Below are 12,603 nucleotides of genomic sequence, written 5' to 3'. Positions count from 1 at the left end.
ACCCGTGAGAGAGATTTCCCACGAGATCGGGCCCAGTCTCCAAGCCTGGGCTGCAGTTGCAGAGTTATGGTTTTCTATGTTATTTCCTATATTGTAGGCTGAAATGGAAAGCTGACTTAATACCTTGCGTGCACAGAACCAGAGCCTCTTCAGGCAGCACTGCCACCTAGCCTTTCAGCGCAGCTGGCCGGGTTTTAGGGTAGCCGTGCTTTGCATTGCGGCTTCTCGTACCAGGTTTGAACAGCAGCACTGTTAGCAGCCACCCCCGCCCGGTGCCAGTGGAAATGCACCCTCTGAGCGCTTGACGCTTTCAGCTCGGAAGTGTTTGTGTATAGCCAGGTATGTGCATGTGCAGACAGATCCATTAAATGTATTTCAAATTGTTGTTAACCCCCTGTTTCCTGGAGCTCCAGGGCACGGGAGCTGTCTCGGGGTTGTTGATCGCTCCCTCCGTTGATGTTTCAGGTAACATTTCAGCTCAGGGTTAGGCACAGGCTTTGGGCAGAGCTGGACCCGAGCCTCAGTCTGCCCAGAAATAATGGTGAAAGAGGCAGGACTTAAATCACTCAGCGTCGCTGTGTCCTGTTGGAGAGCGTGCGCCAGCTCCTGACACCTCATGGAAAAGCCATGAGCCCTCTTGTCACACCGGTACAGGGTGTGGGGTCTCCAGCCGGGGCAGCGGAGCACAGCGCACCCGGAGTGTCACATGTAATGATCCACAACCAAGAGAGGAAGGCAGCACAAGGCAGCTCCTCAGCTAGGAACCAATTTATTTCCAAGTATGTACATATCACACAGCCCAGCCCCGCATTTCTCCAGGATCAGCCCACAGAGGTCCCTGCAGCAGTCGCTCACTGCCCTGACTGCAGCAGCAGCATGGCTCAGGGTGGGCTCTGGCTGGGGTGTAGTGGGGAGAGGGGACAGTGGCTGGAGGGGGGCCCGGGGGGGGGGGGGGGGGGGGGGGTGTTGCATAGTTTGGCTACTGGTCCACCTGCAAACCTGGCACCTTCTGGAGACTCGCTGGGTCTCTGCCACGCACACGAGGGCATCACCTGGCACCTCTGCTTTCAGCAGCTGCCTGCCCAAAAGGTGACCTGCTAGGGGAGGACCCTGCCTGCAGCCAGGATGTCGAGAAGGCACATCCCAAGGTCACACAGCTTGTCACTGATGACAACAGCAGGAGACCCAAGAAGTCCAGCCTAAACTGAAGCCAGGATTTCGTGATAAGGCAGTCCTGGTGTAGCACCGAGACACGTGTGCTGAAGACAGCCCATCCTCGTGCAGTGCTATTCCTCTTACGTTCACCCTCCCGCTCCTCCTCCCATTATCCTGAGGGCTCTTTATTTCCCAAGGTCTTTCTAGATGGTTCCACTCCTATGCCTTGGGATGCCTGTCTCTTCCGAGAGGCTTTGATAGAGAACAGCACTAACAAACGCTTCAGTCATGCTCAGCCAACACCAACCTGTTATTGAGGGCATGGCAAACACACAGGTTGCACTCGCTGCCTAGGACCCTGCTCTGAAGTGCTCAGGTCCAAAGCACCGCTCTCATCTGAGCAAGGAGACAGCAAACCTGTCGTCTCTCTCTGGGATTTCAGCGGTAGCCTGCAGGACTGGACTGTATTTAGCCAGGTGAGAAGGGGCTGCTGTGAATCCTGCTCATGTTTCACCCGCTTCTCCTGGGATCCCTGCCAGAACTAGAGGGAGAAGAGCTGGCGCTGGGAGCAGAGCCCTGGAGCCCCGGCTGGGGTGCTGCAACATTTGCCCGCAGTGACTCGGGCTGGGACAAGAGCAGAGCTCCGGGGCGGTCAGGATGCGCCCGGTCTGGGGCAGGGTCTGAGCACAGCGCTGTAACCCCATGGAGATCACAGGAGGGGGTCGCTGCTGCCGGCGGTGGCAGGTAAGTCACCCACGAAAACAAGAAGGGCTGGCATGTGGGATCTGCCCCCTCCTCCCCCCGTTTGCATTTCGCCCATTCCTTGAAGCTCCCCCAGGGCCTGGATGAACAGGGACGTGGTCGCACATCCCTCAGCTTTCTACACTAGCGAGTCTTGACCCTCCTGCACTGCTGATCTGGAGGCCCCAGGTCCTCCTGGGCCATGCCGGGGAGCTCAGGAGCTCTCCTTGCCCCAGCTCTCCTCCCTGAGACGGGCGGGCGGGCAGAGGGCTGAGCAGCTCCCTGCGGAGGCACGCTGGCCGAAGGGACCCACCAGGCCACGTCCTTGCTGTGGCCAGGCACCCTCACACGTCCACGACGCAGTCGGGTGAGTTTGTCCGGATAGCATCGGAGATCATCTTGGCTCCCGACTGGCCGATGCGGTTCCCCTGCAGGCTGGGAGCAAAGAGAAGAGGAGTTCAGGCTTGGACACAAGGCAGAGCAGGAACCTTGGTGGGTACGAGAGATGCTCCCCAGCTTTGCACCAGCATCCAGCATCATCTGCACCCTCCCTACACCACCCAGGAGCTCTTGCTGGGACCCCGGTCACAGAGGACTCTGAGTTTGAGAGCCCAGAGGCAGCCAGGTGAGAAGCTGGAGGAAGCCTCTGGGGAGCTGGAGGGGCTGAGCCAGCCCGTCCCTGTGACATTTTGGAGAGTATTTGGCTTTTGGGGCGGTTCTTCGCCCCAGAGGCATTCCCAGAGAGGAGCTGTGGGGTCTGGAGCTGTGCGAGGATGGTGGCTGTCACGCCGGGAGGAGCACAGGGCGCCCTTGCCCCCTGCCCCACTGGGGAGGTCCCTGTAGGGCAGCCGGGAATGGACAGTGCCACTGATGGGGAGGGTCCCTTGATGGTTCCCGTGGTCTCCCCCATCCCGGCCTTACCATCCAGCTCAGCAGCCACTTACTTCACATAGGTGAGGCCGTGGTTGCCCTTCAGAGCGGTGGCAATGCAGATGGCTCCGTCCATGCCCAGGGAGTTTTCCTGCAGGCTGCGGGAGGCGGGAGGATCAGAAAGCACAGGCCAGGGAGACGTGGCCACCAGGAGGGAATGCATGCCATGTGCATGGGCGTTGGGAAAAGCCACCAGCTCAGGGGTTTGCCCCACTGAGAGCTGCTGGCCTGGCCATCCCCTCGCTGCTCCCTCCAGGAAGGTCTGGAAAGGCTCTTTTTGGTTCCCGTCCCAGGGAGCGGGGTACTTACTTGAGCCGGCGGAGGCTGCGGTTCACCTTCAGCGCGTTGGCCATCGCCTTGGCCCCTGCCACACCAATGGAGTTTCCCCGCAAGCTGCGGAGGAAGGCAGGTGGTGAGGTGGGACAGCCCGGGACAGCCCCGTGCCGTCTGTGGGTGAGAGGAGGAGGTGGGAGAGGTGGCCTCACACCAGCAAGTCAAGGGACAGGCAAGGCAAGTCTGGTAGGACATGCTGCAAGGGTGGAAGCGGTGCTGAGCTAAGAACCAGGGTCTCGGACACCCCCAGGGAGTGGTGTCGCAGCCATGGGGACTTCGTGGCCCCAAAGGGCACTTACTCCAGGATCTGCAGGCTCTTGTTGACCATCAAGGCTTCTGCCAGGGCTTGGGCACCAGCCACGCCAACTGAAGCCACCTGCAGGCTGCAAGAGAACAAGGACCCTTCAGCGCATGTCGTGAGGTGGCTGTGCTGTGCTAATTAGAGAAGCTAATTAGACAGGCTGTGATGCCAGGGCCCTGCCGCAGCCTGGATACTCACTGGAGATCTGCCAGGGTTGTGTTGACCTTCAGCGCAGCGGAGAGGGCGGCCATTCCCTCGTCTCCGATGGCATTCTCCTGCAAGCTAAGACATGCAAGTGCTGCGTCTGCCCACGGCCCAGGCACCCAGGAGCAGGGAGACAGGCAGCGAGGGGCAGCAAGCGCAGAGCACGGTGTGCCAGGCTTTCCCAAATGGCTTGGGGGGGGCCCCCAGGCCACCATGCACTTACAGCATCCCCAGCCAGGGACATGCGATGGGGACACAGGATGGACTGGAGCGCATGGAGGAGGCAGCAGGCAAAGCCACCTCCCCTGGAGCAGCGTGAGGGCAGAGTCCTTGGGCAGGTCCCAGTAGGAAAACGCTGCCCAGGACCTGCCTGCCCATGTCCCCACTTACTCGAGGCTGGCCAGGCTGCCGTTGGACTGTAGTGCTTGTGCCAGGGCCGTGGCAGCTTTTGCCTGGATGAAGTTCCACTGCAAGCTGCAAACAGGAGAGAACGGGAGGTGAAGTCCGGGGCTGCGAGGACACCCTGATCCCTGCAGGCTCAGCACCCATCCACTCCCATCCAGCGTGGTGGAGGCTGGGAGGTGACCCATGTGCAAGACCCCGTGGGTCCATCTGGGATGGCACAGCACACCTCCCATGGAAGGGTGACCCGCTCTCACAGCCTGGAGGAGCTGAGGCCCAGGAGCACTGTCCCTGCCCTGCGCCCACACAAGGGGCTTCAAAACCATCCAGGTCCAAGGGGAAACTCACTGGAGGGACGTGAGCGCTCGGTTCTCTTTCATCGCTAAAGCGATGGCCTTGCCGCCTTCGTCATACAGCAGGTTTGCTGCTAAGCTAGAGGCAGGGGACAGAGGATGCAAGTCACGCACACAGAGTTTGGGACAAGTCCAGCGACATCGCGCAGCAGTGTGGGTGCCCTCCTGGGGCCCATGGGACTTACTCCAGCTTCCTGAGGGTGCTGTTGGTCCGCAGGGCGCGGGCAATGGCGGGGCCCCCCTCCTTGCTGATGGAGTTCTCCCGAAGGCTGGGCAAAGACACGGGGCTGGGGAGGAGTGGCCGAGGCAGGGCATCGGTTGCTCCTCCACAGCCCACCTCGCCCCCCGCTCTGGGGCTGAGACCATCTATTGCAACGGGCAGTCTGTCTGACTTGCATCCCCATCGGCATCTGCATCTCCATTCCCTGCATCTCCATTCCCTGTGCATCCTACAGCTGCGAGCACCGACACCGTTGGGGCTTTTTCCCAGCCTCCCATCCCTGCTGCCATCATTTCATTGCCAGACACGGCTGAACTGATACTGTCCCAAGGGGAGAAGGCTAACGACAGAGAGAAGATGCTCACAGCCAGAGGAGGGACAGGGGCTGCTTTCAGCATCCCAGAGCACTTGTGGAAACAACCAGGCACAAGGAAAAGTTCTCGCATCCCGTGTCCCGGCAGCAGCTTTTGGCCAGGGTGGCCGGAGGGACTGTCACTTACTTGAGGTTGATGAGTCCCTTGTTGGAGCAGAGAGCCGCTGTCAGTGCGGTGACCCCAGCACTGCTGATGGAGTTGCTCTGGAGACTGAGACAAATGGGGGAAGGCATGAGGACGGGCCAGTCTTGGCATCGCAGGTAGGCTGCGGGGTTGTGTTTGGGGTGAAAAGTGCCCATTTGCCCATTTCACTGAGAAACGGGCATCTCCCAGACACAGGAGATGGGGGGAGCCGAGGCTAAAGGACCAACTTCAGGAGCAGCCAGGCCAGGATTGGCATCCCCTGCTCACCACGGCAGCACCGGCCCCACCGAGCAGAGGTGACGGGGTTTGCCGGCACTTCGGGGCAGCCGTGTCCCCAGCCGGCTGTCACCACGGCTGCCAGCTCAGCTGGGGATGCAGTTCCTGCAGTCTTGGGGTCCTTGTCACACTGTGGGAAGCTAGTGATGGACCCAGGGCACAGCAGCTTGTCCCCAGGAGCCACCAGCCCTGGGGCGGGAGGAACGGTCCTCTCTGGCTGCCATTCCCAAGGGGGATGAAGGTTGCACCATCCCACCCTGACTCTGCCAGGCCCCAGCCTGTTACCTTCCTCGTTAGCCAATTCCCATCACATTTGAGAGAGAGAGCAGGCCCAAAGCTGCTAGTATCCTCCAAAAGCAGAAAAAAGATCATCATCTGGGTTGAGGATTAACTCCTTCAGTGCTCCCTTGGCGAAGGCAGGGCCAGCCTGGCTGCTGCCGGCGCTGCCTGGGGCTGCTGCATGGTGCTCCAGCCTGCACAGAGCACCCATGGCCCCGTGCTGCTCCAGGGGACGCCGAGTGGGAGAGACGTGGGGAGGATCTGGGGCGGTACGAGGGGCTCTGGGGACAGGGGAAGGAGCCTGGAGAGGGTGGGAGGTGCTGCTGGAGTGAGGAGGCTGGACTGGGCTCTGTTGGGCAAGCAGGAGAGCAGGCGTGGAGGGGGGACTTACTCGAGGCTTTGCAGACTGTGGTTCACCTTCAGAGCTTCAGCCAAGGCAACCGAGCCATTGTCTCCTACCGAGTTGCTGGAGAGTCTAAGACACAAGAGGAAGTGTGTCAGACGCTGCCGGCGTTACCGGCAGCCGCGCTGCAACCAGCTTAGATCTGCCGGCAAAGGATTCATCTCCCCCAGGCTCTTTCTGCTCCAGCAATAACCATGAACTTGCTGCGGTCTCATTTCTAACCTACATACACCTCTGTTCTTGTATGTTGGTTTTGAGCTGAAATAGCTTTTAATGTGTCCACGGGGCCTGGAGGCCTGCCACTTGCCTCTGCGGGAGAGAAGACTTGGCCTCTCGGTTCTTTACGTGGCTCCCTGCATCCCCGGAGATACGGAGAGCATCTCTGCAGGCTCACTCCAAAAGCAGCGCTGCAGTTCTTGCCCCCCTCCACCCACACCAACCCCTTTGGGCAAAGCTAGCAGAGTCCGTCCTGCCTGTGTCGCATGGCCCAGCCCCCTGCCCATCGCTCCGGCCCACGGATCCCGGGAGACGTGGCGCTGGCATCACCACCCCTCCGCCTCGTGCTGCTCTTACGTCAGCTCCTTCAGGCTGCAGTTCTGCTTTAGCGCCTCTGCTATTTTCCTGGCACCGTGGGCTCCGATGGCATTTTTCTGCAGGCTGCAAAGGTAAGGAAAGCACCCATGAATATTGGGTGCCACGTCCCCGTCGGTGGCACCTCGGTCTGCTGGGTGGCTAGGAGGGGGGGACAGCAGGTCCCAGTCACTCACTGCAGGGTCATCAGCCTGTGGTTGGTCAACAGGGCCTCGGCCAGGAAGGTGGCACCATCCTCCTTGACGGCGTTGTGCTGCAGGCTGCAAGGAGAGGGGAGCGAAGCGGTGCACGGCAGCCACCGCAGTGGGGCGAGGGGCCATGCAGGGTGGTGGTTGCCTGCCCTGGCGTTTGCTTGCCCCCGTCCCTGGTGTGAAAAGGGCGTCTGGCCCCCCGAGCATCCCTGCCCGGGAGTCTCCCTCCCCCCTCTCCCATGGGAGATGCCTTCTCCCATGCACCAGCACCCTGTGAGCTCCTGCACGAGGGGTGGACCTGGACCTGGACCTCGACCTGGACCCACTGAAGCTGAGAGGTGGGAGGGTCCCAACATCTCTGGCCCAGGGCTGCCCTGGTCACCGGGTCTCTGCCAGCTGCACTCGTGCTCGCTGCCCAGCACAACCAAAGCGGGTTGTGCCCAGGGTCTCTCCACCTGCTGGCCCTCGAGGTGGGGAAAACCTCGATGGGACAGGAGAGGGCTGGAGGGGGCTTGTCCTGGGGATCTGCTCCCAGAGGTGCTGCAGAAGTTGAGACTTACTTCAGGGAGAGCAGGACTTGATTTTTTTTAAGGGCATCAGCCAGTGCTTTTGCTCCGGTGGGGCCGATGGAGTTGCTCCGCAGGCTGGGGTGAGACGGGCAGAAAAGCCAAGGTTAGCGAAGCCAGAGTGGCGTGTGCCCGGTTTAAGCCAAACGCCTCCAGGTGGCACAATCTCAGGCACTGCTGAGGTGGGACATCAGGCCAGCAGCTCGCAAGAGTTACGTTCACCTCTTGAGCGGTGGTGGCTTTGGGGGCTGGAGACCCTCCCCAGGTCGGTCAGGCCGGCTGGGATCCGGCCCCGCTGCGGCCATGGGAATGGTTCCCGGTGGGGAACGCGTGCGTGGCCGGAGCTGGTAAAGGGGGAACACTTACTCCAGCACCGTCAAGCTCCTGTTCACCATCAGCGACCTGGCCAGTGCTTTGGCTCCCTTATTGCTGATCTGATTTTCTGCCAAGCTGCCCGGAAAAAGAAAAATCGAGTGTTTTTCAGGGGGAGAAAGAGGCTTTTGCAGCCCCGGCATGTCCCAGGACGCAGCTGGGACGGGTGAGCAGAGGGGAGCCACGGGGAGCGTTTGGTTCGTGGTACAACCATGCAAAGTGGTGGATGCCCCAAGGTCTGCTCTCCTGGGGTGGACGCCAGGCAGGGGATTGCAAGGACAGAGTGGAAGGGGAGTTTCTAGACTTAAAGTTCATTCGTGTCACGAAAAGGGACCTCAGACCGCAGCATGGGGGACTCTATGCGCAGCCAGGAAGAAGGGCAGGGAGGTGGGGAAAGTGGGGACCCATCTGTCTGGGGCGAGGCATCTCTCTGTGCGGGGGTCGGGAGCACGTCCCCTCCAGACTTCAGATGCTCCGTGCGGAGCCTCGGGTGTCCAACAAACAGCTGTGACCTTGGGAAGCAGTTTGTTGGGATAACCCATGGATTTCTACGCAAATTTTTAGGAACAGTGAGGAAGCAGCAGTCCCAGGAAGGCTGGGCAAGACAGCCTGCCCAGCCGCCGCGGGGACGCAGGGGGTAAGGTCACTGTGCCTGGGTGCAGGAGATCATGTGGGGCTGTCCTCGTCACTAGGCACCCTGGGGAGCCAGTGGGAGAGACGTTCCTGGAGGACCCTCACCCTGGTTTTGAAGTGCCCCCAGCTCCACTCTGCCTCCCCAGGAACAGCCTGTCTGCCCTGGGCCAGGTCCTACCTGAGCTTCTGGATCTGGCAGTCCTTCACGCTCAGCACACTGCCCAGCAGCTCCATCACGTTGTCCTTAAACTGGTTATTGTCCAGCCTGGAGAAGATACAAGGAAAGAGCAAAAGCAAGCGTTTGGAGAACAAAGTGGAGAAAGAACTACCCTCCCGTGACATCTGCCCATCACGGGTGGAAAAACTGAACCACAGAAGCAGAGCTGACCCAGTGCCAGCCCTAGGGCAGCTCTCTGCTGATGGACAGTGTTGGTGGGCCCATGTCTCCCATCGACGCCCGGGATTTTGAGTCACAGCCCGGCATCCCTGCTTGCTTCTCCCGGTGCAATCCAACCGGGACTCACCTGAGGTTGTGGCAGAAGAGGAGCTGGGAGAGCAGGCTCTTACAGATGTTGTAGGTGAGGCAGTTGGAGAGGTTCGTCTCCTCCATGCAGACATCAGAGACCTGCAGGAGATAAGCCAGGGCAGAGCAGTTCACAGGGGTGAGCCTCCCGGCCAAGCTCTCGTTCTTCATTGCTTCTTCCACAGTCTTAGCGATCTCCATGTGCTGAATTTCGTACAAGCAGTGCATGGTGTTGACTGTCCGTGAGGAGATGACGTAGTCGGTGTTCAGGCAGCCCTGGAGGAAGCTGATCGCTTGGCTCCTGAAGCTGTTGTGCTCGTCCTTCACCAGCAGCCACCCAGAGAGCAGCTTGTTCACCTGCGGGGAGAGGAGCCCAGAGAGAAAACGCACAAAGATGTCCAGCTGCCTGTCCTCTGCCTGCAGCGACCTCTGAACAGCACTCTTGAAGTGGTTGAGGAAACCCAACTTGGGCCAGGACATGCCGCTCTCCGTGAAGAGGTCGAATATTGCCCGCTTCGCAGCCGTGTAATAATAAATAGCCGCGAGAAACTCCTGTATGGTTAAGTGGGAGAAGTAGTAGGCTGTGAAGGACTGCATCTCTTCTTTGAGCAGGAGTCGACTGCACAAGCTGCTCTGCAGCAAGGAAAGGTCAATGCCGTACGCCTTCATGTCCTGCTCATAAAACACATATTTCTTTTTGAGCAGCCCGTAGAAGGCCAGTCTGCCCAGGCTGCCCACTATCTTCTTGCTGTTGTTCACAGCTTGCTCGATCCTGAGTGTTTCTCTTGGCTTTTCCGGCCAGTCGCTGCTCAGAGCCATTTTAAAATAATAGGAGTAGATTTCTGATAGGGTCTTGGGGACGGCAGTTGTTTCTTGGGATTGATCGGCGCTATTTTTTAGGTAATAACCGATTGAGGAGCCAGAAATCCAGCAAAAGCCAGGAACGGTGCACATGATGCGTAACGACCTGTTAGCCCTGATGTGATGCAGGACTTGGTCGGATAGGTCTCTGTTGTCAAGGAACATCTGGTCCAAGAAGTCCTTCATCTCTGCAGCTCTGAAACCTCTTATTTCTGTCATCCGGTCAACAAGCCCGCCGGGGATTTGGCTGGCTGCCGTTGGCCGCGACGTGACCCAGACAGAAGCCTCCTGCAGCAGGTTGCCACGTATAATGTTGGTGATCAGATTGTCCACTTGGATCTCCTTTTTGGGATCGGTGCATACTACCGTGTTGGAAAAATCCAAAGGAGTCTTGAACTCGTCCAAGCCGTCGAGGATCAGCAGGGTCCTGGCGGCTCCCGCCGAGATGCAGTTCGGCTCGGTGATGTGAGGGAACGCCGAGCAGATGAGCCTCTCGGCAGAGAGCTTCTCGTAGGTGTTGAGCTCCCGGAAGGTGAGGGGCAGCACAAAGATGATGTCCCTGTTGATCTCCCCCTTTGCCCAGGTGTAGACAAACAGCTTCACCAGTGTGCTTTTGCCAATCCCGGCCACTCCGATGGTGACAGAGATCCGAGGTGGGATGCTGACCTTGGAGAGAGGCAGGAAGAGCTTCTCCAGAGGGATGCTTTTGTATACATTTTGTAGGCCTTTGGTGGCTTCAATCTGCAGGATGTCATGCTCCTTCTGCTGGATATCAGTCAAGCCTTCCACCAGCAGCAGGTTCGTGAGTCGCTGGAGGGGACCCGTCTCCAAGCCATTCCCATAGTAGCTTTGGAGGCTCTCCAGGTGCTTCTGCACCATGGGTTCTGCACAGAGAGAAACGAAACGGGGGGATGATGAGGAGGGTGGTAACCACAGATTCAAATGACAGACGCTGCTTCACTTTTCTGCCATGCCCATGCAGAGGGGAAGCTGCACGGAGCCCTTATGTCCGGGCAGGAAGGTATGTGCCAGGGCCCGGAGGGCACTAACAGTCTTAAACGGCCCTGACCAGCCTCACCCATCGGTCTAGGAGCCCATTTAAGCTCAGCCCTGGGCCTTCAGCCCCTGCCTAAGCTATGTTGTAGGAGCACTTCTCTACAGCGCCATCGTGCCTGTGCCTGCTATGGACCTTGTTGATCTGGACCTTGATCCTGGACCTCATCGCTCTGCACTTGCCTGGTGACCACTGGACTGTGTCTGAACCTGGTTGCCCTCGCTGGACCTGATCCTGACCTCTGAATTGACTTCCCGGCTTGACCTCAGCCCTGTCTCATCGCCATGGACTTGTCTGATGAGTTGGACTCTTGGCTGAAGCTGGTGACCATCTCTGGACCTGTCCTGCTCACCTGGCTCAGGTACCACGGCCCCTGGTACAGCGTATTTAAACCCTCCAGCAAAGGCTGGACAAGCAGGGGATGGTGCTGTGAGAGATTCAGAGCAGACACCAGCCAAGGTTGGAGCCTTCCAACCAGGAGGGAAACCAGGGAAACCTCTCCTGGCAGAAGGGTTGCAAGGAGAGCCTGAAGCTGGGGCAGCCACCAACGGATGGGGTCAGGGATGCCCAGCTGTCCTCCTCCTGCCGTCCCCCCATTCCCAGCCCAGCTGCTGGGAGTGACTGGTGTGATCCGGACGTTGAGGACATTAAAGACTCCTCAGGCTACCCAGAGAGGTGTGCTGAGGGCAGCAAGGGGCCTGAAGGAAGGTCCCTTAGAACTGGCAGAGAGCCCTTGTCACCCGCTGGCTGTGTCCTTCCCCAGCGGAGACCCTGAGATGGCACCGCCACTTGCATGGACCCTCCCATCAAAGCTGCCAATGCTGCCTAGCTCTGTGCACATCTCGGGGTGCTCCAGCAAGTGCCCGCACCCAGGACGTGTGTGCAGACACCCCTAATTGGGTCCAAAGTGGACTGCCTACCATAGACAGTGATGTGAAGGTAGAGCTGGGAATTGGTGGTCTCGATGAAGGTCTGCAGGGACTGGGAGGCGTAGCTGCCCTTGCCAGCCAGGACGTCCACCACCGCCCTCACCTGCTCGGGCAGGGAGCTCGCCTCCTGTGCCCGGCCGGCCTCCTCCGCCGTGAGGAGGTCCAGCCTCCGCAGGTAGCAGATGATCTCCTCCAGGAACTGCGGCGAGATGGACCTCACCAGCTGCTTGCGGTAGCGATTGATCCAAGCCTCTGCAGGAGAGGAGAGCAGGAGAGTTGGGTCTTGTGCGAGCCCCGGGCATGTTGCTCAGGGGTGATGGGGAAAGGCAGCAGTGGAGCACCCCATCTGACTCTGAAGGTAGCAGGGGGTAAACCAGAGCCCTCCAGAGCAACCTGCCAAAGTCCTCCTCGAGATGATGCCATCCCAAAGTCGTGGCAGGCTGTTTTGTTAGGAGCTGCTTGGTCAAGGCAGCAGCTATCGAAATTAGAGTCAAAGAAAGCAAAGAACACAATCATGAAATGACGTTTCCTCCTGGAAACCAAGCCCATGCAGAGAGAAAAGTCTGAGCAAGATCATTTGTCTTCAGAGACAGCCATTACCCCTGAGCCAGCACAATGGTCCCCAAGCCCTTGGACCAGGAACCACTGTCAATCCTCACACCTTGGTGCCCCACCTCGTCCCATTATTTAATCTAAAACTCCACTGAGATGATGGATCTCCGGCTGCCCTGCCACCACTCACCTTCCATCAGAGGCCTCCCGTGACAT

The 12,603-nt window shown here is 59.2% G+C and overlaps 1 protein-coding gene across 1 annotated transcript; it reads right to left on the bottom strand.

Moving 5' to 3' along the window:
• Positions 1-2,240: 2,240 nt before the first annotated feature.
• Positions 2,241-12,603, bottom strand: NLRC3 (NLR family CARD domain containing 3). Its single transcript, XM_076350592.1, has 18 exons — positions 12,578-12,603; positions 11,939-12,087; positions 8,993-10,736; positions 8,647-8,733; positions 7,830-7,913; positions 7,458-7,541; positions 6,883-6,966; positions 6,689-6,772; positions 6,104-6,187; positions 5,140-5,223; positions 4,605-4,688; positions 4,415-4,498; positions 4,055-4,138; positions 3,659-3,742; positions 3,459-3,542; positions 3,136-3,219; positions 2,841-2,924; positions 2,241-2,331 (listed from the first exon to the last, which is right to left on the bottom strand). Exons 1-18 carry the CDS (start codon positions 12,601-12,603, stop codon positions 2,241-2,243), a joined length of 3,189 nt encoding a protein of 1,062 aa, XP_076206707.1.

Source organism: Aptenodytes patagonicus, chromosome 13 (assembly GCF_965638725.1).
Source record: "Aptenodytes patagonicus chromosome 13, bAptPat1.pri.cur, whole genome shotgun sequence".
Classification (NCBI taxonomy): Eukaryota; Metazoa; Chordata; class Aves; order Sphenisciformes; family Spheniscidae; genus Aptenodytes; species Aptenodytes patagonicus.
This window is presented reverse-complemented; position numbering and strand designations above follow the sequence as displayed.

Excerpts from the sequence above, each read along its gene's own strand:
- NLRC3 (XM_076350592.1), bottom strand. The coding sequence starts at position 12,603 with ATGTCACGGGAGGCCTCTGATGGAAG. Across the intron at positions 7,914-8,646 it reads TGCCAGATCCAGAAGCTCAG|CTTGGCAGAAAATCAGATCA; the intron begins GTAGGACCTGGC and ends TTTTCCGGGCAG. Across the intron at positions 3,543-3,658 it reads ACAACCCTGGCAGATCTCCA|CCTGCAGGTGGCTTCAGTTG; the intron begins GTGAGTATCCAG and ends GTTCTCTTGCAG.